The 26,881-nt window shown below is 39.5% G+C and overlaps 1 protein-coding gene across 1 annotated transcript in view; it reads right to left on the reverse strand.

The window, feature by feature from the left end:
- cntnap2a (contactin associated protein 2a) overlaps positions 1 to 26,881 on the reverse strand; it is a 464,126-nt gene that overhangs the window by 140,875 nt on the left and 296,370 nt on the right. Inside the window, exons 11-13 of the mRNA XM_088644173.1 lie at positions 21,646 to 21,752; positions 20,706 to 20,825; positions 15,128 to 15,328 (exon numbers count right to left, since the gene is read on the reverse strand). Of these exons, the coding sequence (XP_088500299.1) occupies positions 15,128 to 15,328; positions 20,706 to 20,825; positions 21,646 to 21,752 (428 nt within the window). The remainder of the gene's footprint in view (positions 1 to 15,127; positions 15,329 to 20,705; positions 20,826 to 21,645; positions 21,753 to 26,881) is intronic.

The following is a 26,881-nucleotide window of genomic DNA, read 5'->3' on the forward strand; positions in this document are numbered from 1 at the left end:
AAGCTTTCACAACGCTGCATGCTTGCACACAGCAAGATGTTTTATGTAGTATGCTCTATAATTCACCACTAATGCTATTTTTTAAAGGTTGTTACTCCACTTTAAAAATTAAACAACTGAAGCACTGTATGTATTGCATCATATAATCAGTTTTCAAAATCATTCCTAACACTGGAAAAGTCCAATTTTGTGGCTGGTTACTAAAATATCTGAGATTAAACCAGAGCGCACTGGCATCTGTCGCGGTCAGCTGAAAAAACAAATGGAACGGTCCAGGCGGGGAAAACAAATGCCAAGCCCGCTTGCCTGCTCTTTCCACAGCCCACACGCGCTGTAATTGGGTTTCTTGTTCACGCTGGGACGCGGGAGTGGCGGGCCAGTGATAACGTCGGTGACCGTGCATATTAGGAAACGGCTTGTGCTGGCCTACAGCATGTGGGCCGCGTGAGTGCTCGGCGTGCCGCTGGCCCAGTGCAATTATCTCCAGCATCTTCTGTCAGGGGGGCTTGGTTCACGTTCACACCCCTTCCCACTGACCGTCCCGTCCAGCCTGCGCCGAGAGAACAAGGCCACACACGGCCCCTCACCCCCGCACAACCCACATGGGCTCGGGAACTTCTGATGCCACATACGGGGGCAGGTTCTTCAGCAGCTGATGGGGGAGAGGGAGACTTTATGGCGATATTAAAGGAAAGACTGTATTCAAATCATCCCAGTGTTTTTTTTATTTGCGGAGAAGGTGTTAGGAAGCATACGCAGAGGAGGCACATGTGGTGGTGCAAGCATGGGGAAGGAATACAGAAACCAGGTCACCTGAGGGCCCTTGCCTGCACCCTGCAAATGATAAGCTACAGCATGATTCATTTCCAGGCTTTCAGCTGGAAGACAGGATTAGAGAGGCGCCCATTTTTCAAGCGTCTTGTCATGTCATTTTTTTCCCCCTGTTCCTGGAGGGCGGTCTGTACGTTTATGAATTACCCAGCCAGCAGAATGTGTATCCTTGTCAGGTTCAGGCTCAGTGAAATATTTTCTACACCCAGATTTTTGTCGCAAGGCTAATTTCCTTTCATTTAGGATCGTATGACTGGCTGCGTTGTCCTCTGCAATTTTAATAACTCCAGAAGACTGTATAGGATTCGAGACATGACACTATAAAATGCACAACATTATTGAACGTAATGATGCATTTACATATGGAAAATCTAAATAAATTGTGGCATATAAATAATTTGAGCACAGAGCTTCAGGTATGACATATTACCTTGTCATTAACTCTGAGCATAAAAGACAATCTCTCATAGCTCCTTGCAATATGAAAATGCTTCTTATCATTTCATTAAGTTTGTTAAATATTTTTCTAATCATTTTATGATCCAACATAATTTTAAAAAAGATTAATCCAAAAAACCTGCTTATTGCAAACTGACACTGGAGCACTGAAGTCTGCTTTTATGTCTGTGAGTTTGGAGTTTGTCTGTCATCTGTCTCAGAGAATCACAACATTTTGTCAAAAGCTGAGGAGAGCAGTTTCTTACATCTTTCCCTGACCCATTTTTTCAGAAGTGAACGAATACGGCACTTAAATCATTCTATTACAACATGTTACAAAGTAGCTTGTGGATAGATTTACCCCTTTAATACACAGGATTAAGAATCCTCAGATGGTTACTTTGACTTGAGTATGGTATCTGTTGTTTGGTTTTACTCAAGTAGAGATCTGAAATTGCTAAATATTTTGCGAGTCATATTATGAGTTACCTGTCAAATGAATACATACAAACTACCTGGTGAAACATTTAATGTTGGTTCTCATACACAGATATCCATACTTACATAATGGGAGAAAGTTAATTTCCAAGTAAGTCTTTCCTATTTCTCTGAGTCCTTATCAGCCCAACACTGTTAGAATGTGAACAAACACTCTGAAGGCTACAATCCTTCATTCTTTCATTTCCAGTAGTGCTGTTTTTTTTCCACTGGTGTTTGGGTAACATCATCTTTTATGCATAAGGCCCTTTGTATTTTGAAGCGAAGATGGACTCAGTCTGAAAAACTAGCACTTTGAGCACATTTTTCAAACTTTTGTAAATTTTCAGTTAGATGAAAGCCTTAAAAAATACAAATGCAAAATAGTCAGTTTAGTAGTCTCTTCAAAAAACATCCTTTATATTGTGCACTGGGAATAATCCTTTAAAGTCTCCCACTGCAGATTAATATTACTCTGAGGCATTTGGGATAATTTTAACAATTAATTTGCACGCAAAATTTACAGACAGAACCTACTTTTTAGAATATGAGCTCCTGGAAGGTTTAGACAGCAATGTTGTCCCTTGAAACCCAATGTAAATTCATTCCTATTCAGAAAATCTTTCCAAAAATAGCACACATGTATATGCTACATACTGCAACTGTATATACAGTAAGTAATTGCAACACTGTACTTTAGCTTGAGTGTTGCATGCAAATCCTTCAAATTGATTACGTAAATAAAGTTTGAAATGTTCGGCACGGGGGATATCTATTGGCTTATAGCAGCAGCACCTGAAGAGCTGGGAGAGGCTGTTACATCTGTCTAACCCAAGGCGGTTCAGCTCACTAGGAACAGAGACCTGGTCTTTATCTTCTATCTCAATCACATACAGTAAATATGTCTCCCTTTTCCATACTAAAAACCCCCAGGCACACCGATCCTCAAGGACCAAGATGGGACACCCCTGTGAAAGGGAGGGAGTTTCAGAAGGGCGTGGAAAAGGGAGAGAAGGAATGGGTGATGGAAATGATGCCCGTTATATGAGCGGTGCTTTGCTGTGACCATGCAAAGGACCTAGAACAAGCTGCAGCTGTACAGCCACGACCATGGACAGCAGCATGCCTCTGCAGCACCGGACTCATTCAGTATGTTTGCAGAGGGAGGCTTTATCAAGCGCAGCTGTATGGAGAGTCAGTCAAAGGAATGCCCAAAAAATGAAAACAGTGTTTACAATGCATATCAATAAGGAATATCAGGAGTGAATAGAGAAACTGTTGACATTTATTTAAAATGGGATTTCTGCACTGTAGAACGCTGCTACAGATTTAGTTAACATTTCGGAAAGGTTATCTCTAAAAAATATCTTCATAATTTGAAATCCAGTGTTTGTGGGGTGTCTTAGAAATACTAAGAGAGTTACAGCAACAGGGAAAATAATTTCTGTGGACTCCAAGGCTATTGAGTTTTCAAAGTCACTGTCTTTTTAAAAAGTAATTGACTTTCATATAGGGCGAGTTGTAAAAACTGCATTTGCCAGCCAATGTGATTGAAAACACAATATTTTGAATGAGGGAAAAACCGTGTGTGATTTTAAACATTAAAAAGTCAGGAGATGCAAGTAATTCCATTTGGGAACAACTCTGTGACACACAGATTAAATTGAATATTTAGCTTACATTACAAAAATTCAATACTGTACTTTTGTATCGCATTTGTATATCAATGATGATAAAATTGCTTTTGTGCTCAGGGTAATTGTAAATCTAAGAAAAGTATCAGTAAATATACACTTTTAAACTACACAGGAAATTTGTTTTTAATATACTGCAAAGTAAAAAAAAGACATTTCCATTTTAATAAAACTAATAAAGCTCTAACACAGAACTATAAATACAATATGGTTATATGGCAAATATAATTTCCAGTAATAAAACGACGGTTGAAATTACAGTGTAACACCATATAATGAAATAAAGCACAATCCATACAACAAAAACAGAACAAGGATCATTCACACTTTCATTAATCTTCTGGTGGCTGACTTCTCCTACGTCAGCTGTAAGGATGCTCTATATTTGTGGATACACAGAATCTAACGTCTTCTTGTATCATCTGAGTAATTCTAGATTACACTGCAATCTCTGATTGCTGACTGACACTGTGGATTGCCTGTACAGATGCTGCAATGGCCACCCATTACTTTCATTACAAATGAACCTGAAGTCACAGTCATAGTTCAATTGGGGTTCTGGGGCTTGTTACAGCTTTCTAGCTACTTACAGTACCAGCTGAAAGAGCCAGTCTTTTGAGATCCTGATTTTTGAACAATAAAATAGTCACTCAATGGCACAAACAAGGTCCTTTTAACCTGCATGCCATTCAATTAAAGAGTTTATAGCCTCATATGATTTAATCAGGAAAGTTTCAAGATGGCGCTGCTCCACGGCAACATCTAGCGTGTAGCTCTCGTGTTTATGTTGTTTATTTTCATGTTATGTCTCAATTTTGTGTAAAGATGCGACTATCATTTATGACCCACAAACAGTCTTGGACCTAAAATTAAAGCTTGTTGTTACTGAAATGGGGCTCTAAATATACAGTAGGGATCAGTTTCCTGCATATCAATTGAGTTCCAATCCACTGGACAAAATACAAATGCATTTTGGATACAGACTGAGGATGTTGAGTCCCTGTCATTAAGTACTGTATGACATAAATACATACTTTTATACACAAAATAAATGGGATGGTGAATGTTTTCTCACTAAAATGGTGTTTCAGCCACAGATACTGTATGCAGTGTTACTTTGTGTGAAAAGTGTTAGAACTGTCTCTGCACAGAATGTGGTCTATGACAAACTACCAACATATTTGTTTCTTGTGAAATGATTTATGAGTATCAAAGACCATTTTAATGAATTAATTTTGGAGGCATAATAAATATCTATTTTAAATACATCTAATAATATCATCTCCGTGGTAGAACAAGAACATTATTTTAGCTGTACAAGAATTAACATGAAAGAAACAAGAGGAATGAAGAATGGCAACTTCAAATTAAACACCATATTGCATCCATATGGCTTCATTGTTAAGGATGATGATTTCCTCTGCTTTTTTTCCCAGAATTCTTCTGAATGCATTAATCAATGCTGTCTTGATTTATCTGCTCCTGTTTTTATCCACCCCTTTCAGAGATACGTAATGTGCATCTTTAAGAAGAGAATGAAACAGCAGAAAACTTAGTTCCTCAACAGTAACCCTAGTACTGCACTGTCTACTAGTTACTACTGTACATGCGATACAGATTTGACTCTAACCTGCTTTGCTGAGAGAACGACGGCCTAGCCATAAAGATACTGCAAACCTGTCAAACTCTTCCAAACCTGATGGGATAAGACATTAGAAACCCCCCCACAGACACACGAGATGGAATGAGCCGTCAGAACCCCCCCCCAAACTGTAATGAACCAGATTAGAAAAGTTTGAGTTCTTTGAGAAACTATCAAATAGATGTTAAAACAAATATATTGAGTTTGTTAAAGATGATCACATGTTAAAGGTGGGTCATAAATATTCTCTCTAGGTTTCAAGCAGGCTAAAACTTTTGGCTAATGGTAACTAGAGAAATCCAGTTTTCGGAGTAGCTGTGCTGTACATATAATTTTTTAAATAAAATTATTGAAGAGAAACGTTTTGCTAAAAACAACATTGTTTAATTTTCACTCCACAACTGAGAAACAAAGATCATATCAACTGATTGCTCTGTTATTAAAGCAGAAGAAAAACAGACTTCATCATGTCTATGAAAATCTTCACCAAAAGTCTTCCAGCATGATTATATTATGAATGTAATCACAGTTTATGTTTTTTTATAGCTCATTGGTCTCCATATGGACAACATAATACTGGGAAAACCCACAAGGGTACTAAAAACTCTCAGAAAAAAAACAACTTGTCAATTCCAAAGGTTTTCCCTTGCTGTGCTGTGTATACAGTATATATTTACAGTATATGCACTGTACTGTATACAGAATATTGATATATGTACTGTATGTATACAATATCTTGGACGGCTTGATTAACTGTTCCACTGTTTTATTAATAGCGAGAGAGGATGTTAGTCACGTGTGATATAATTGTTTTCGCAGAGATAATGAAGTAAAAGCTTTATTTTATGAAAGCAATCTGAAGAGCGTGAAGGGAGAACAGAAAGAGGAACACGCTTGATAAATAGACTCGCGGCGTTCGTGGAATCAGATAAACGCATCGCATTGCTGCCGCCGAATGAAGGGTTTAATCAAAGCTGATTGCACGCCGCCTTACATGCACGGCGGTGCGGCTGCCCCGACCTCGCGCTGTTACGGCCCTAAATCCCGAGCCTCGAACCGCCCCCCCCGCTGGCTCCGGCAGTCATTATCCACCCCGGCCTCGCCCCGCTCCCGCTGACCCCCATTAGCCCCCGCTCCATAACAGGAGGCGAGCATTACCTGCCGCCCTTCCTTCGACGGCTCGCAGCCTCTGCTCAGAGCGCCTCAGCTGCTGCAGCTCTTGCGATGTTCCGGGGGCGGGGTTGGTGCATTTAAATCATTGCACGCACAGGTAAACGGGTTTCTCTTCTCCTCAAAGGTGAGAGGAGGGAAGGGGGGTGTTTTGATTCTGGCCATAGACTCTAACTCCACAACAGCCGGTTCCGAGAGGCAGAATAATGATCTTGTTTTATAAAACTGAAAGATTTTACCTGCCGTGCAGTGGAATCCAGTTAAAGGCCTCCTAATTCCAATATCCCCTGCACTTGTTTTTGCTTTGCTGCAGATCCTTTTTTTTCATTCCCCATGAATGACAAGGACAGAATGAGTTTTAACAATGCTTGCTGTAGTTTTCCAGTAGCAGAGCTCACTGTGCACAAGCGACTACTGCTGGCTTGGTACCTCAGGCCTGCAGAATGACTGTGTATCACTGTGCCAGTACTGTCCAATTCAATGTGCTTGTTAAGTACGGTAAAAGTGTGCCAATCACGATTGTACTTGGCCATGACACAAAGGAGTGTAAAATGTACCAAACTAAATGAATGCGTCAATTTATTCACGAAACCAGTAAGAAAACCTGAGAGTTTTGAGCATAGGTAGAAAAAGAAAGAAGCAGACCTGGTCTTTGTCTTCTATCTAAATCATATACAGTAAATATTTCTCCCTTTTCCACTATGATGAACCTAAATTATCAAGGCAACAATGGGAAGAAACAAGCACACTTGTTTGCAGTGGATTACAATGCCATTCATTGAAGTTATTCAATTCCACTGCCTCCATTCTAGTGCAATTTCTGTAAAAACTCAATTTGAGCAATTCATTATGATCAACGTGATTACTACTCGATAGATTAAAAGCAGATTTTACAGCTATTTTAAAGGTCTGACCATTCTTGTAGTCTGTACATTCACACATGCAGTTGTTGTAGAAACATCCTAGTAATCTATTCTGAACATAAGAGCTGTTTCAAAGTAATATTGTTAAAAAATCTAATTTCTGCATACTCTTCTTACACTGGTTTTCCACTACAGGTAGATAACTGGGCTTCTTGTTCGTACTAAATGGTGCCTGTGTAAAACATGTCCAATATGTACTTGTACACCAGTTGAATAAATAGCCTGACAGATCCTGTGCTGTTTGCACCTCGGTTTTATTTGTTCATTGTGTTTTGAGTCTATTATCTATAGCCTCATGGATTTCCACTTTATCATTACTTTCATAGTGACTCTAATATACATCTGTAAATGAGGTGAATAGGTGCTGAATTTTGATTACAAGTTAGTTGTATGCTTTTAAAGACATTGGCACTGGCACTGCTGGGTTGAAATAATGTTGTTTGATAATATATTTAAGAGAATCCATTGGGTTTTACTTTAGCAAATTGCAGAGAAAAAGGTTCTAGGAAAATGCACTGCGTTCATAAAGCAGCCACATGTTATATTTCGAGCTACAGCTGATAAGGAAACCTCGGATACAGATACGTTCCTGCTGGATAATAAATGCTGGCTTGAACAGAAGCCAGAAGACATGGAAGTCCTTGAGAACCAGCTCTTGTGGCACATTCCTACCTGCATTCCTGCTGCTGCCCGCTACAGTGGAAAGATACCCCCTTTTCACCAGTCGATACCCAAAAGAGCAGTCACCCAGGGGTTATGAACAAAATATTTCTCCCCTTCCCACAAAAAGGAAAAGAGAACATCTTCTTTTCCCCTTTCCCCCATTCATGCTGATATGTGTTTCCATTTTTTTTACCATATATTTGGTCTTTTAGTTTGACATTCAATTTAGACAACAACTCTCAGCATTACTGAAACCTTCTCTCTCTGATAACCGTGTGAATCTCACTTTTCTGTTAATCTTCTCAGATTAATATTGCAATTGCTCCTTTGAAAACCATGTACAAATATTCAACCATTCTTTGTTTTTTTTCTGTTTTTTTTTTCTTTAAAGCCCACTACTTGTTCAATTCCCCTCTAACTTCAGACATGTACAGTACGTGAGAACCAAAAAAAAACCCTCAAACTCGGGCAACATGATAAGAGCTCATTACTATTCATACCCATAAATCACTGGGACAATCTGATAACATGTAGTGGGCAAGTGCCAATACAGGAAATGATGAAACTCTGAGCCACTCCACTCATAACCAGTTTATTATCGCTGTCTCACTTTATTTGCAGCCAGTATACTGTGTCTATCTGTAAAGACAAGAATTTCCTTTCCTCAGATTCTGTTTCTGTTTCAATCATTCAAACCAAGAGCTTTTGTTCAACGACTGGATTTTATGCTTTAAAACACTGTGATACATTTCTACACCTGTGTGCGTACACAATCAACACCAGAATATGCCTTTCCCGACTCTCGCTGATTTAAAAAGAAAAGACAGAACAACAACAACAACAGCATTTCAAATCTGCATTGTGGAACAACTCGCCTTTTCCTTTCATGGGACCGTGGCAGTCTTTGACTATGTGTAGCAGCTAGCGATGGTGTAGGAGGTACAGACCATTCCTCAAAGTTGGGCATTTAAGTGCACTCAGGCCTTCATGGCAAAATAGTCGTGCATACTGTTAGTGTAGCCAGTCAGTATCCTAAAGAAACACGAGAGAAATAAAAGCCACATGAAAATAAAAAAATAATCCTCATTGCTACATGAAGAATGATGCTTGAAAAATGCCTTTTAGAACTTCTCTAGGATTTTTTTCCAGCGAATTACAACAGCTTTGAAAATTACAGGATGTTGCTGGCACAACCTCTTAATATGAAAGAGTGTGTCTCTCCAATGAGCAGTACCACTTTACTCGAATCCTGCTCCTGTGATTGATTTGTAGCCTGAAGGAAAGAGTGCTCTAACAAGAAAGCACCACATGTGACTTAAATGCGAGCTGCACTAACTTTATATGCTAAGGATTTGACAAGATTCACCCCAGCTCCGCTTCTGATTCTCTGAAATCACATGGGACATGAATAATTAGTGTTATAGCTGGACACGGTATGAATGATTTATTTTATGATTTCTTTCATGACTCCGAATGTTCAATCATTTCATTTGTAGTCCAAGCATGTTCATTGATCTAGTTGAACTCTGTAAATGGAAAAAGTTAAAATAAAACCTAAAAAATATTCAGCATGCATGAGGTTTTTTCTCGATTAAAAAAATGTTTTTAAGTATTTTAAGAGGTGTCCTGTTTACATAAACATGTACTCCAGATGTAAGTGAAGTAACAGTAAAGAAATTTTTCACTTCTTTCAAGATCAGATGTAATAGGCCCTGAAGTTCATCTGTGAACATATAGTCTGAAATTGAAGGTAGTTCATTAACTCAACTTTTATCCTAATGTAAAACGAATGTACTCTATTTGATTTTTAAAATCATATTTTATTAATAAATTAAAAGTAAAGAGAATTACCAGTAGCCCGAAAAGTTCCGGGAAGATCTATTTATTAACATAAGCTAGCATATTATATTACAACCAGTGTTCTTTTGTGTTTTATAAATCTGAAGATAAGGGTACTGTTATTAATCTTGTAACATTGAGCATTTCTGTCTATGGACATTGCTGTAATAATGTAATTAAATTCTTTCTCCCATTTCTTTTTACTCAGGCTTCGGGGAAACCCATGACTTCGAACAACGTGAGTGTATGAAACCCAGACTATAAAATAGCTCTCACAATGAGAGCCACAACAGACTTCCCACAGCTCTTGTGTTTGACATTGTTTAACATTAGTTTAATGTCACCAAAGCAGTCATTATTTGAACTGTTAGTGTATCAGAAGTGTTCCACTGCTCAGGGTGTATTTTAATGACTCAGCACCTGCAGGACCTCGTGGTGAGCCCCGACTGTGCGGCTACATCAGAGCGAGGACATCTTTGCATTTAAACAATACACAGTACCGCATGTGCCACCTGCAGCAGCCTGGCCGTACCACCTGAAGATGAACAGTATCTGCATTAGCAGTCTCCAGTCTGCTGGTATTATACAGTATAAACCCCCTCCAAGTAATCTCATCATTAGCCCTTCCGGTTTGGTGAAGGAATTACCCCTATCTGCCGTACAATCGCTTCGAGTGATATCCTTCAGGCTCGTACCCTGGCTTCTTCCAAGACAGGTTTGAAGAGATTTTGGGATCAGTGAACTTCCAGGAGCTCAGTGAGCGAGATGGCCCACATGGCCTCTTCTTAGGTTCTTGTAATCACACAATGGGGCCCTTTTTTGTTTGCTCATTCAGCCTTTCCGCTGGAACCGCTCAGCAAAGACAGATTTCTAAAACTAAAACCAGCCGCTTTTAAGTTTCGTTCTAGGATTTTTCATCCGATGAGTGAAAATCTTTAACCTGTTCCTGAAGAAAATGTTGGGAGGTAGCGACGTTGTTGAAGGAAACACCCTGTCTCCTTACAAAAAAAACAACTTCATGAGATCCAACAATTCCAGAAATTGTAGTAGCTACTAACGACCACATGGTACAGAAGGTTGCCTCCTCACATTTAAACCCTTTCTTAGGGTCTTATGTGGAGTTTGAACAGGACTTGCACAGACCAACAAAAGCCACCTTACTGCACAAAACAGTCAACAGAAAATCACTGACAGAAAAGCATACAAAAAACACAAACGGGAGCTCACACATTAACAAAAAAAAAGAGGTGGAGGGATTAGGAAATGAAGGCTCCTTACTGAAATCAAAGTAGACAGGTTGTTCATCTTTCTTTCTGTTAAAACACCAGTCCACTTATGCAAGAAATGAACTGTCATGAGTTAAATACCCCCATCATTAGCAAGCACTAAGTAATAATTTTCAAATAATATAAATCATTCAAGTAGCGTGGGTTTATTAGCATGTATAGTACCACATCCTCTCTGCAGTACTTTGAAATCTATTTTCTAAAGAACTGCAATTAAATTGTTGAGTTAAATTACCTCATACAATACAGGAATTGTTGCTGCAACTTGGTGGTTTCAGACTGGTTGTGTATTAAATATCTAATGCCAAAAACTGTTCATTGTTCTACAGTATTTTATATATTGTGATGTCAATAAATCCTATTTTTTTCTGACATTAATGAAGTTACAAGTATTTCATCATCGATATACAATGGATTTCTTGGAGCAGTCATTGCAAAGATATAATATCATGTTTTTGTGAGACAATTTCAACAGTTTCATTCCAGCTCTAGTTTCACGTTGAGTGGGACTGAAAAAGATCTGACTAAGAAACCAAAACATCAACTAGAAAATGACAAAAAAAACAAACAAAACAAAGGACAGACACTCAGCTCCCTCAAAACCTCCAAAGACACTACATGGGTACTCTCCTAATTTTCCAACTATAACATAGTTTTTGATTTATCACAGCAGTTTGAATATTCTCAAAAGACGGTGGTGAGGCAGTGAGCGCTGTCACCCCCAAACTCTTGGGTCCCAAGGTCTGCTCTGGGGGTGAGCTCCTTTAGTATTTACTTTGCTTGTCTCCTCTCATGTGTTTGGCTGGGTTTTCTCTAAGAGCTCGGGCTCCTTCACACCTCCAAAGACATGCCGGCTCAGTTCACATACCGTACATGTGTTCTACACTTTCCCCTCTTCCATTACCCTGGATCCTGTCTGGTGTTTCCAGGATAAGATAAAGTTTGTCACATTCCTCACTGGCACTAGAACTGTTCTGACAACAGACAGATGCAGAATTCTTTCACTACTGTAGGTATCGGACATCTTAAATAGGTAAACCGTTCAAATTTTCATACCCTTTTGGAAATGTACAAAAGGCTTGAGCTGACTGTGCTAGGACACATTAATGGGCTTCCAGATTGCACTAATGAAGTTCCCCTGCACTTTTTATGAGTTATGAATAATTACTGCTCTGCTGAGGAAGTCAATAAGAAAGCAATGTTGAAAACATTAGCTGAGCAAGTCAGAGCAGATAAATCCCATTATTACTCATCGTGCTAATAGCTTTGTCAATAGGGAAGTTTAAATGATTAAAAACTGTAATTTCAGTGACAAATGAATGTCCTCCAGCAAAGGATATGTGGATTACAAAAGTTGTGCTTAAGTGAAATAAACAAATAAACATTAGAACGAGCACCCTTTGAGGATAGGAGATGAGTGCGGAGTATATGGGTATGAATATTAATCGTTTCTTGGTCCAATCACAACCTTGCTGGTGGCATTGTGATTGTCCGCGTCAAAGAAACAAATTAAAATACAAATGTCATATCTAGTTTTCTAGTTTTTATAGGACCTCTCCTAAAAAGGAGCCTCACCTTAGCCTCTTGTTTTTAAAACATTATAATTTGGATGTTTTTGAGTCATCACGGCAGTTTGATCCCATGTTCTTTTTCTACTTGAGATGGCACAAAGAGAGAGGACACTAGTATTTCCTAATAATCTGTATCAGAATGATGTTGCATAAAGTTCTGTGTATCATATTCCAGGTAGTCTTAGCTTTCACTAAAAGCAGGAAATACAAAAGCAGTACAAATACACTGCAATGATGACAGATGCTCCAGGGACAGTGGAATGGTACTGTATGTCCCACTCCTCTCCTATAAAACACCCATGTTTCCCTCAAGAAACAACAGGAGGAGATCCTCAGATCAAACTACGAAACGGCCCTGAGTGGCCGAACAGCTCCGCTCACCTGTAAATTGCCTTCTGGGCATTCTTTAAAAAAAAGTATAAGGATTCCATTTTGACCCCTAAAAATCTTTGGCTTTTTAAAATTGTTGCAATAATATCCATCCTTGTAATAAAGAAACACTGCTGAAATCACGGTGCTGTTGCAACCCCAATGCCGTGTGAAAGGATCACACAACACCGTTTCTTCGCATCTCCTAATTAAAAAGGAAATGAAGTGCACAAAGGGATAAAATTGTATTTTATTGTTTTATAAAATTGCCTTTTCATGATATCATTTTTTCAAATGGGTTAGTGTTGTGCTGATAAGCTTTTTCTTTAGTAACATGGAATCATAAGATTGTCAACAACCCTAAGAACAAACAAAGCATTAAAAATCAAATTTCACATAAAAATACCAGCATCAGTTGCCGAGCTGTATCTGCAGAAAGTCCTTGTCAGCTCTCACGTCGTTAATGATGTCTTCCATCATTTTCACCTGACTTCTCTGTACCTGGAGCTCTGCTTTTAGCGTTCAGCTGAAACAATGACTCTTTGTGAAACCATTACAAATAAATGGCCTGCAATGTCATTTTTACAAGTGGCTGTAAAGGATTATGCATACTGTTATGTATTGTTTATGGAGCAGTTAGGATGGTGTGTTTTAGTCTTATTCAAATGAAGCATTACAAGATATCCCCCCCCCCCAAAAAAAAACTAAAACACATTTCAAACACTACTGTGACTCACTGAAACCGTTAGGAAAAGCAAGATGAGGATACAGGACACACAGCTTTTCTCATTTCCCTTTTGTACCAACCTTTTGTTACCCTGGAAAATGTGCAAAAGTCAACAGAAATCAAATCAGATTTCTGTCCGATTCTGATTTTTTTCTTTTTTTAGAATTTTATCAGTTTTAGCGTATGCACAGGTCAAAGAAGATAGATTTCATCTGCTCCTGAACCACATTTCCTATGAGGACAGTACACCTGTGCTCACCCAGGTATCCTCTGGCAATTTGCAAGTCAAATTTTCTCTCTCACAACATGAGTATTTACCATACTTTTTAATACTCATTATTAAGTGTTAATCAAATTAAATGTTCAGTCTCAATCTCTGATTCATTTATTATTAATTTGCAAAGACTAAGGAATGTAAGTCAATCTTAAAATCTTTCAGCAAAGGTTTTAGTAATAAAGAGAAAAGCAAAGGAAGGGCAACTTTCCTCCATTCTAAATTTGAATCAAAAGCAAACAAAGGCAATTTTAAAATGTTAGGAAGTTTGCACAGTGGCACTAATTGATTTGTGTTCTGCTCTCTTGAAGTAACAAGCTCTTAGAAGAAAAAAAAACAGCAGATAAGAAACTAGACCAATCCCAGAGCTGATAGGAAGGCTGAGCGTGAACCGACTATGAAAAGAGCACAAAGACAAGGAGACAAGAGTCCCAAAGAAGGAATTTTGAATTCTGAAAAGGTAGATAAATTAAATCCTAAACTGCTAGTTCATACCAAGAGAATGGACTAGGCCAGCACATGCTTGAAGCGATGTGAGGCAGAGAACTAGGGGTTGGAGTTAATGTATATGCCATTAAAGTAAAAAAGAAAACGATTCCATTTATAATATATACTGAGTGGCATGAAAAACACAACAAACAAGTACTGGAATGAATAGCCTTCATTGCTTGTATGCTGTTTGTGTTTAAAGCATCTCAATACTTATTGCATACAGTATATACTGTATATATATATATGTAGACACAATAATTGAATCCTTCAAGAACTGATGCAATATATACATTGAGCAATCAGATCTATATACGTCAGATCGGACAACATAGTAACCTGTGACATTAGACCAACAGTAGGCTCACTGTCCAAGAACTCACATTGTCTTAAGAATGCCGCCAGAGCCCATGAGTGGCCGTGTATAATCACGGCACTCCATAGCAATCTACAACAGATATTTATGTCCATTTTGTATTGTGTGAGAATGACACCAATTTAGTCGCTGATTCAGGCAAGAACATTCTGCAGTACAGATCTTTAACTGCCAATTACAATGTCACTGATTCCTACCACATGTTCTTCTCCAGTATACGGGCTTGGATAAATGGACTACCGCGTGCCTACAGAAATCACAACGCTGAGGAGTAGTAGATATTCAGAACAGGGCGCGGCGGGGCAGTGGCGATCCTGTGGGGATCTGTGCAGGACAGGACACGGCCCAGGGGTCTTACCGGGGGTCTTGAGCAGCCGGGACATGCGGCAGGAGTAGGACACCTGCTGCTCGCAGTGCTCGGCGCTGCCGGTGACGGCCGAGATCTGCTCCATGGCGGCGCTGTAGTTGAGCTGCAGGACTCTCCTCCTGTCCTGGCTGGAGCCGCTGACGGGGGTCTGGGGCTGCAGGTCGTGGCTCACCGTGGTCCACACCTTGTCCTCTGGGGAGAAACATGCACACATGCGCAGGGTTGGCAGGGCACATACTGTACAGTCCCATCATACTTCAGGCAAATAATAACAATAAGCTGTATTTTACATATATATATGTATACACAATACATATAAAGGTGGCTTCTCAGAGCGCTTTACAGAATTAAAAACAACAACAAAAAATACACAATATATACACAATGAGAGGAGACAGAAGATGGGGGCATGGTAGGAGCAAAGTTAAGTAGAGGCTCTTCTAAGGAAGAATGTTTTGAGTCTGGATTTGAGGAGTTTAGAGAAGGTGACTCTCTGATATCCTTGGGGAGAGAGTTCCAGAGGTTTTGGGCATCACAGGAGAAGGCCCTGTCACCCATAGAGTGTAGACGGGCTTGGGGGACAGACAGGAGACCAGAATTAGAAGAGCAAAGGTTTTGAATTGGGGAGTATGGCGATGGTAGATCAAAAGGGTACTGAGGTGCCAAGCCATGCAGAGCCTTATAGGTGAGCAGGAGGATTTTGAAGTTGACTTGAAACCTGACAGGAAGCCAGTGTAAGGACTCAAGGACAGGAGTAATGTGATCTCTTACACTAGACCTGGTCAGGATTCCGGCTAATTCTTTTCTGACTGGGGCTCACTTGTGCAGAGAACAGTGGAGAATGTCTTTTTTTGTCCTTTTTAGATATGCTGGCAATTGTTTTTGGAAAGGGATAAAAACAAGTGTTGATTTGTAGGTCACCTACAAGTGATGGGGATATCTGTATCTTCCAGCACTGGGTTTAGGGGATAAAATCACATTCTTACACTCCTACAAAGCAAAATGGACTACAGATACATAAACCCACCTTAGCTGTGCTACTGCAATGCATTTTAGTCTTCAGCTTATCTACTGTAAAGTGTCTTATTAAATGAGTCATTTCTTTATATAATAAATTTTAGCTCTTGTGCATGTATCAGAATTATGCAAATTATTCCTGAGCCACTATTATGATGTTTCATTGGGAATTTCTGAGAATTTTTCCCCCTAGGAAACTATGACATCGTTTCACATGGTAAAATTTCTCATTCTTTTCATGGTTTTTCTTCACAAGTTCACTAATTAAAACTTGATGACCTTTAAAATGGTACTTCTCAAGGCTTTAATGCCTATTACTCAGGACTGTCTCAGTTTACAATAGCCTGCAGTTGGAGTATTCCTCCAAAGAGGACAAAACTAAACTGGTGCTTCTATCTGCATGGCAATTTATTTTTAATGATGCTTTTGCATGAGACTTCTCTGTTTTTATCTGCTTTACAGCTTTGAGCTCCTTGTCCAAGTTGTCATTTTAAATGGGAATCTGTTCTCAACTGAATAAATGGGGTAGAGACTAGACTGAGCTATTGATTGAGATGTCATTGTGGAGTACTGAATTTCTATTTACAGACCCATTCTTTTCTCTGTCACAGAAGAATAAAACAAAGTCTGTTATCAAATGTTTCTAAAACAGGGCCCATTCATAAAACACTCAGCTAAGGAAACTGATTTTTTTCAGAGAGCTGAGACCACCATCTAATAAGCCATAAATCTGAGAACACAAGTTTCTCCAATTAGCAGAATGCAGGTTTGATCGAGCTATTATCCTTTCTGAAACAACCCCTCACAGGCTGTGTCAAGTCAGAAAAGGGCACCAGGAAAACCGTAACAAGGAGGGCTCATAGCAGCACATCCACAGAAACAGAAACACAGACACGCTGTCTTTGTTAGCCTGGGGAAAGGGCAGTCTGACCTTGTGTATCTAATCCCTGGAATGGCAAAGAATTTCCTTGTTTAAAACAGTAGGAAGTCAAACAGCACAGAACCATGAGCCCCACAGGAGAAAAGCTGAGTAGCAAAGGTTACTAAAATAGAATTTATCCTAAGAGACCTTGTTTTAAGTAGTCTTAAGTAGGGCAGCAATCATTTTAAGATCTGCTTTTATATCACTCAGGTGCTAAATCACTTTGTTTTGTTGGAGTGACCAGATGTCTAAGCCTCTTGTGTTGAAAACTTTATAACACATCCAAAGGTCTTCTTTGCAACTTCCTCCTTAAAAATGTTATTGTTTTCTTAAGTGGCTCCTTCTTCATAGTGTGAAATGTGAAAGCTAGCATTTGCTTATATACAGTACTGTACAAAAGAATAAACCTGATATTCTCCTTTTCAAGCCAAAATGATTTTCTAATGTTTATCATGAACACCAGTGCAGCCTTATCACAACCTATTTATATTGTCTAGACATCCTCCTAAAATTATTTTCAGAAAATAAAGCGAATTTGGCTTTTAGACCAAAATAAATTGAAAATTATCCTGTTGATTTTCTATTGTGGATGAGAATATTTGAAATGACATTCTACAACATCTAAGATAATGAAGAGCTTAAACACCATTACCAGCAATAAACTATTCCAAAACAACATTTTCTTTTGGCAAAATGACTAATTCATTATCTGTCCCTTCCATTATGTCAGAGATTTCTTTTAAAACCTGAAGCAAATTACTGTTTTGTTAATGCCTAACAGAGCAATTTTCTGTAAAGCTCACTTGTAATACTGGAGTTGAGAGCAAGCGACTCTGTAGTGGGGATACAATATAAAAACAAGAAGATTCTGAAATTAAATTACTTATCTAGACGATAATACCGATATGCAGCATGGCATGATACAAAACATCTGCAGCTTGAAACAAAATTAAATTCTGGAATTGCTAAATTCTCTAAGAAATGTTAAAATTCTTCTCGAATCACTGGAATGAGCTGAGGATAATTTGCTGTACGTGCTACTCACCCTGTCTGATGGAAATCGAAAATTAGCCTGATACTCAGCATATGATGTCAGTCTTTGGGCTGTGGAAGCCTTTTAAGTATATGATTTGCATTCCTGCGCACTGTTCAAATTCCAGGGACTGATTAACCATGCCTTCGCATATGGTTTAACACGGCAAATAGTTCACTTAATACATTAAATTTATCTAAATTGGATGCAGTACCTAATTTACCTCACCCCTAATCCAAAATGAACAGAGGTGTACATTTTTCTAGCTACTTAAGTTGCTCATCGAGTAAGACTTTAATATGAGAGAGCACCATTCGAGTGGGCTAGTGTTGTTTCTGTCGGGCACTAACGCACGATGTACTGTAAGACAGCAACAACAACAGGAAACTGTGCTTGATATTTTTTTTGCCAGGGCTGTGGCTGTGAATTTGGAAACGGGCGTGGCGCCGTGTGGCGGCGGGTCGGAGTGCCGAGTGGACAGCGAACCACGGCCAAGCAGGCGTGCTGACTGCCTGAGATGCACCCCTTCCCCTCCTCTGGCAACACCCGCCTCTTCATAACTTCCACTCCCCGATCGCCTCCTGCATGACCGATCACTGGAGAGCTAAGTGCTGTCTGAGTACTGTAGAGCATGTGCCCTGTCAGCTGAATCATCCTGCCGGCCCCCAAACTGGGCGATACCAGTCTTCCCATCATTACCATTATTATTAGACTCCCCCCCCCCCCGAAGCCACCACAGGTGCACTGCACGTTCGCCTGGGATAGGACTTGTCTACTGTACATCCGAAGCATGGCTGCTTTGCTACTGTTTAGAATGCTACTACCCTGCGTGTTTCATACAGAAATGTTGCAAAAACAGGTCTCAACTCAGATACCGTAGGTTCTCCTTTATTCACAAAGATAACTGCATGGACTCTCATAAACCTGATTTTGCTTCCCTTTTCTGATATCATGGGTTCCCTACTTTGAGAGTTTTAATACAATACACTTTTTTAACTCAAACGTAACACCAAGTTACTTTATGTGCCAGGATGTTTTTAATTGATATTATCACAATGTGACCCATAGATAATAAACTGTTACACAGACAATCGTGTAAGAAAGAGCAGGATTCTTTGTGTTTTTCATCTGGCGTCACTGGCTGGAGGCTCATGTCCCTGCACTGCTTGGAAAGAATGTGCTCCTCCGACCCACCCAACAGGCAGAGCCATTCACAGCTTGACCGGACGCAGGCTCGCCAGCGCCTCGCTGCAGAGCGAGCAGTGACCGCAGGAGCACGGGTGTCGGGGTGTCAGAAGTCAGTGCTGAGTCGAGAGAGCGCTGGGCAGCTGTTTTCCCAGCTGTGCACATTCTCTTGGGGAATCCTGCTCCTGTTTGACCAGGGACATCAGCCAGGGTCCAGCTGGTGATGTCCGAGCCATAGAACATGCTGCCCTTTCTGTGTTGATGCCTGCCTCTCCTCGCCAACAAAACAGGCGATCGCAGAGATCACTTGTCCTCTGGGCCTGACAGCCCGAAAGCTGAGCATTAAATCAAACAGACGTAACCAGGAGGAATGTATCCACCCCTGCATCCTTCCATTTTCTAATCGCTTCAACCGGTTCAGAGTCATGAGGGAGCCCGGAGCTTATCCCAGCAAGTAACGGGCGCAAGGTTGGATACATCCTGGACGGGACACCAGTCCACTGCAGGAGTCACACAGCGCAAGTCATTTGTAGCGACTACAGCAAAAATGTGAGTTACAGATCTTCTAGTATCTTAAATTCTCCTCAGAACACATAACTCTTCATTTCTGTGTGGAAAGGGAAAGACTGGAACAGCAGACTGAGGCGTCCAATTGTGCTGTAATGGTTGGGTATAATGGAGGCCATGCTTTGAAAAAACCCAGCTTTTACAGCTATAGGCAAGAGAGCATGTTTTAAAAACCAAATTAGCTTTTTGTGGTCTACCATCTGTCCAACTCTAGGAGGGACACTAATGATGCAAATATTGAACTTTGTCATTTGGTGTTCTTTCTGTCTTGCTTTGCTGGTGCATGCGTGTATCATGCTTTATGGTCTGGCAGCGGATGTGCAATTCAATCCCAGGCTCCGGGAGATCTGCTGGAGCTTCCAGCCAGACTGAGACGCTCATTTATGGACGTCTGCTTCCTCCAAATTTTAACGGGACCAATGAATTTGCTGGATGTTTAAAGTAACACTGTGCTTCGTAGTGTACATTTCAGTAGGAGAAATATTTTGACTATCGCTTCAAAAAAGTCTGTACAGCAGAAAATAAGGCAGAGTAAAGAGAATTAGATTCTCTGCTAGAGGTGTTTTTTCTACTTCTGTCAAAAGACACATTTTCTTTAGATTTTTGTTCCTGTCCCCCCAGCTGTCACAGGACTCACAGGAAATGCTTCTTTTGTGAGAAAGTTCATATTGCCCAGGAGCTCAGCAACTACTGTAGTTCTGTGTTTGAGGGCTCTGAAAAGCATTACATACACATATTCAACGTAGTGTTTGTCAGGATGTGAGATGGTTGAGGCGGATCTCACCCTGACATGCCACAGCCTCTGATGACAGAACAAGTGTTATTTTCAGAGGCCCATCTCTTACCTGTCATGTTACAGTACACCTTAAAAGGCCCAAGCGGTCCACTCCCATCTGGGTCGATCCAGTACGAATCTGAAGTCTTACCGAGGTGCTTGTAGGCTTCGCAGGACTGTTCATAGATGGCTAGAGAAACAGTACAAGGAGGCCGTTAGGAGCCACGTTTGTTCCATAACTGAAATGTCTGAACAGTGTCCTTCTCGGCACTTTCACTGTGAATCAGAATTATTATTTTTTTCTGTTTAATAAAAGTTTCAATGTATACTGCCAGTTTCCTCAATTTTACAGCGTTGATTTCTGCATGGCCTGCCAGGAAGCTAAAGATACAACAGACGACATTGCATCTCTGCTTGTGCTTTGCTAATGCCTGCTGCTGTGATTTGTTTCTATGCTGTGTGAGTGCCCATATGCTGTGAGGACAGCAAGGAAAATCAGGCCACACATGCTCAAGGCTTTTAGACACAAGTGGGCTGTGAATTCTGCTATGAAGGCAACCACAGGATGAAAGACAAGGTGATCAGTAAGGTATTATGCTGTACATGATGTACTGACAATAATTTGAACAATCTTTTATATAGGTGCTCTTCAAGTCATTTGAGGGCTCTCTTTTTGTTTTTTTTTATGAAACAATTGGTTCTTAGAATTTTTCACAGAAATTATTTTCAGTTCTACATTTTTACCAGCTTTGGATGATTTTTAACTCCTTCAAAATTCTCACGTCTCAACCATTAACAGGTAACATTCTTGTGAGTGCCAACCGTTAGCAGACCATGGCAAATGACAAATTAACAAAGATAAATGAGAGAAGTAAAACATCTATCTTTTCCTATCAGATCAGAACACTTATCCGATCAGAACTACCACAGTTAATCTTCCTTAACTATGGGCCACAGTGGCAGAGAGGATAGTTGTAGGATAGCCGTCATTGTGAAGGAGGTATCCTTACAGGTGTGGCAGGTAGCTCCAGTGTATCCAGTTCCATCGCAGCTACACCTGAAGCTGTCCCATGTCTGTGAACACCTGCCTCCATGTTCACAGTGATTGGGCATGCACCTGTGCAGACAGAAAGAGAGGCTGAAAAGCACCATCTGAGCACACACACTTTCCACAGTTGACTCCAGAGGGCGCTCTGTTCTGTGACTTTATCTGAAAGGAAAGTCAGGCTTCCTCTCAAAACCAACCAACGGCCTATTCGTTTAGACACGATAATATTTGAAGTCTATGTGAGCTTCTGTATCATCATGTAGGAAAGTAAAATAAAATGATGTTTTGGCTGTGGAGCTTTCTTTGGGAGTGTGAGCCAAAGTTAATTTTGCTTTTCAGCGTGTAATTAACTTGTTGCTTTGCAGCTCACACACCGGCTAATTTACTTTAATGATTTAGAGATATCCCCAAATATGATTTCTTGAAAAGCAGTTTTCTGAGTGATAATTCGGCTTGCCATAATTTATGAGCATCTCCTATTTAGAAAACTGTATGCAAATGCCCTGCACCAGACTCCTAAATCAAGATTTAATTATGCCTGTGACCACCCTGAACATATCCACTGACTTGTATTCACATAACTGATCAATTCACACCCTGGGCTGGGAAGCCATAGTCCAGACAAACGGTTTCACACTGCAGTAATGGCTTTGATCTCTAATGGTGAGAGACTTTGATCCACCCAGCACCCGAACCCGAATCAGTTTGCCCATTCTCAGAAAGCTGTTTGTCCTGGTGAAGGGCTATTCTGAAAGCACAGCGAGCAAATCGGCTCTGCACACAGGTGGGACACCAGTTCACAAAGGGGTCGCAGAGCGGGGGACAATTTGGAACAGCCAATGAGAGCTGATCTGCACACGCTTGGGAGTGGGAGGAAACCAGCTCACCTGGCAAAACCAGAACAGGCACGCTCAGATGTCATGAGGTTGTGCCAGGACCCAGGAGTAGAAGAAATAGTCAACATGCCAATGTGCTTCCGGGGTCAAATTCAGCTTCTTTTTCTACTGCATCACCTCATAAATAAAGTACTCACACGTTCTATTGGGAAATGACTGTTATAGTGCTTGGACCATTTTAGAAGTGTTGATAAAAGCAATATTCTTTTTTTCACAACTATGTGCTTGTGCACTGTGCCATTTCATTAAGAAGCTCACTGAGTATTTTGTATTCCAAGAAGAGAATGATCTCAGCAACGCTGAACTGTGTTTTTAAATTGCAATTATCTTGATATAAGATTAGTAAAGCCCATTTTTACAGGAAATTAAGATGTGTGCATGTGTGCATTTTGCACAAAACTCGGTAAGCAATGAACCTTGAGGGGGGTTGAATTAGAAATGTATTTCTGGCCTTGATGTCAGAAAAGAAGGAAACTGATTGGAGCTTCAAATATCAATATCCTTGCTTTTTTTCTTGGCTGTAATTGTATGATTCTGCCTTTGAGTCCATTGTAATTAGTTTTTTGTGTGTTCAATAAAAAAATGTGTTTGCTATTCTAACTCAGTCCACAGCACTTCAAACATTGCTGGAGTCTTGCCTTCCTCCACCTTACAAACGCTGACATGAAGACTGGACACACTTTCAATGCACACTCACATAGCCCAATTTATGCTCAGGCAGGTCTCTCAATAGTGCATTCTTACAATTTCCACTTCAGAAAAATAGCTGGAAACTGTTTTATTCACAAAACTTACAAGAAGGTATTGTTTCAAAACAATACCTTCATAAATTAAATGTGATGAAAGAAAGAAGGACTAATTAATCTTGTTTTATATGAGGTAAACTAATTAGTTTTTCTGACTGTATGCATATGACTTTTTTTCACCATATTCTTTCTTAGTGCTGTGTTCTACATACATCTTAAGGAAAACATAAAAAAAACTGTAGAAATAAAAAAATAGAAATTAAAAATCACAGTACTGGCACTGTACATGTCATATACTGAAGGGCACTGAAAATACTATTGATCTCAGGTGTGGCTCACGTGAATCTATTAACAAATATCCAGATATTTTACTATGTTTAATGTGTGGATTTGGATACACTGTTGTTGTTGGTAATGATTGTGATTATGTATTTGGTGTGAAATGACATATTTCATAGGCTTCTGACCTGTTGCTTAAAGAGGTTTAAAAATGTGGAAAAACAGTCTTTGGAAATACAATCATTGATTGCCACTATGGTACTATAGAAATGAACAGAAAACTTAGATGTTTATATCAATGATTGTTGAGTCTATTTTATATAACCATTATTATCACAGTTGAACTGTGTATCAGACATTGGTTGTTAGAGTTTTTGTTAACCTGAAAAAGAGGATATTATTATTATTGTACTTTAAAAATAAAAAATAAAGAAAGCAATAATGTCATCCAGATTTGCTGTTCCAGTGTTACATTTTCTATATTTCTAAATAATGATAATGGGATTGTGACCTTCAATGCATTCCATATTTTTTTATTGCACAACATTAAGGGAGGTAAATATTTTGTCTCGACTGTACAGTACATGTACCTGGGTATATACTGTAGAAATCCTTCGTACAGAGCACTAGTCAACACTTATGAATGAAAGGTATTGCCATGCATCTCTGAAATGATAATTTTATTACTAATAACAAAAACGTTTCCTTAGCATTTTGTGAAAAGGGAATCTTTGTGGTTGTAATATACAATCTTAAGCAAACATGCTGAAAAATTTATGACTGTGCTTGTACAAGCTTTTATGGGCCATTCCTTGTAAAATGTGAGGTGAATGGCACTTGTTTATGACAAAGGTGGTATATTCATTAAATTACTCAGCCATTTAATTTCTTTTCACTCAGCAATAAATACAAAAATATTGTGTGGGAATTGAAACACAGTTCATTGAGCATTCAAGAACCAGATATGCTGCAGCTTTCTTTTAATAAGGAAGGGAATATTGGAAGACCAAGACTCCTTGAAGAAAGGTGTTTGTATTGTTTGGCAAAGACCTGTGCAAGATTGTGTGCCACTTCATTAAGGAATGAATATTAACTATTCCATCTTTCGTCTCCCCAAAGTATTAACTCTAGGAAGAAAGCTCACTTTAAACAACTTTAAAGCGCCGCAGGTGTACATGAACAATATTAATCACAAAATCCAATTACGGTGCTATTAATTAGAAATTTCACCTTATATCCATTGAGTAGTTATTTCTTAAGCCAAAGCGTCACTCCAACAAGATTCAGGCTCATACAGCAGGTTTAAATGTCTAATCAAGTTGTTTATTTAAGTCAAGAAGATTCATTTATGGAGGTAATCAATGCCTCATACTGGATGTCAGTCCGTTAGCTTTTAGAGGACACGGCAGAAAGCATCATTTATTTAATTCTGCACCTCTTGCCCGTTTTGAAGTGCTATCCGTTACTCACCCAGATATGATCAGTACAACCCTCTTTCTAGACCTGCAGGGACTCGGGTACAATACGTGCAAAATATACTTTTAAACATGTGCGGCCAAGTCCGCTTGCCACTTGGTCAGTGAGCTCACCTCCAGTCCACAGCACAGTTAGCGCCAACTTCTCTCTCACCGATACCCAGTCTGGGCTGCTGCCTGCAGGCCAGAGGGGCAGTTGATTCCAAGCCCACTGAAGAAGCTATCACTGACTCAACGTCAGCACTCAACCAGCAGAGAGACTCATGACTCTTGGGAAACGCCAGTCATAGTCAGACAGTGACAGACTGCAGACTGGACTTGAAATGGAGATCACTGAACAACAGGACATTCTACCTTGTAATGGACAAGTAGTACAGTACAGTGCTTGTTTTATAATGAAGCTGTTCATTAATTAATTTCCAAAATCAAAATAAATAAAAATCAAAATAAACCGATTTACAGCCTGGTACCCTTGGCTTCTAGGCTAAGTGGTTTTCTGATAATCAATGAAAAGATGGATATACACGGAAGAGCAACAGTTTATTAGTATTATTAGTTTATTAGAGGTTTGTCGGCTAAATGTTTTGGCAAACGTAACAATAAAGCATGCTTTCTTGAAACTGCAACAAAGTAATCAAATTATTAATAAAAAACGGTTAAATGGCTTTTAAAAAAATTGTTTCACAGCTGTGAAAAAAATGGATTTAACTGGATTTAAAAGGGGAGTGGCGCTAACTTGCATGTGCAATACTTGATTAAACGATGAAAAAAAATATGTTGTTTACGATGCTGCACGTTTATGAGGGTGTAACTGTGCTAACATCCTGTACAAATGCTGAGAGGGTAAGGTTTTTCTGAATGAACTCCAAAAACAAAGATCCGCATGGGAACACAGACCCCTCTGCTGAGGATCCTACAAAAATTAAGCCATGCACTTCATTTGAAACTCTTTGTAATTAGAAAGACAGTAACATTTCAGAGAAAATTCATAATAATTATGAGAAAGTTCGATAAACCAGTCACAGGAATTGTAAATCTTCTCTCATTGAATGCTGCAACGAAATCTAGAAGAATCTCAGAAGTTTTATTCATCCGAAGCAAAATGACGTTTTTCACAGATTAAAAGACAGCTAGAACTGGCTCCCAGTAATTGGCATCACAGATGCAAAGGAACATCCTGTGATCTTCTTCCTAAGTTTTTGTCATGCTCAATTACACACACACTTAGGGATGAAAATGACATGTGTGGTGTACCAGATTATTACAAATGCAATAATACTGTGTGTATTCTTGGTGGGATATCAAAGGATCTTATTGATCATGGCTGGAAAACACTATGGCCTTGTTTTCTTGTACAGCCAAGAACCTCAGGTGCAACTGATACATTTTGAACAGGTGGTGGACACATGTAATTCATTTCTGTAGTGTGATTCTGTGGATTGAGAAATGCAAAGTTTCGTGCATTTGAGAAGCATAACTAAACAATAAATGCTATTTTTAAAAACCAATCTATTTGTCTACTGTCAACCCCCGCATACCCTATGTGAAGCACAGAGGATAAGCAAAGGGCCATTAACAATAAGGAAAACAGTTACGGAACAAATGTTGAGTGAATTTCAAATTAATCACCAAGCCTCCTACACTTGCAAACATTTGATGTTTTGAGAACACCGTCTTTGTTTTTTTTTTCAAATAAGCTCTGTTGTTTTTTGAAAAATCACAAATATCAGAGCAGCGTGTCAGATCTAACAGTTATGAATACATTATCTCAGCTGTACCAAAGCCAAGGCTTGGAGTGGAAC

The sequence above is a fragment of the Lepisosteus platostomus genome, chromosome 8, assembly GCF_059453375.1.
Source record: "Lepisosteus platostomus isolate fLepPlt1 chromosome 8, fLepPlt1.hap1, whole genome shotgun sequence".
NCBI lineage: Eukaryota > Metazoa > Chordata > Actinopteri > Semionotiformes > Lepisosteidae > Lepisosteus > Lepisosteus platostomus.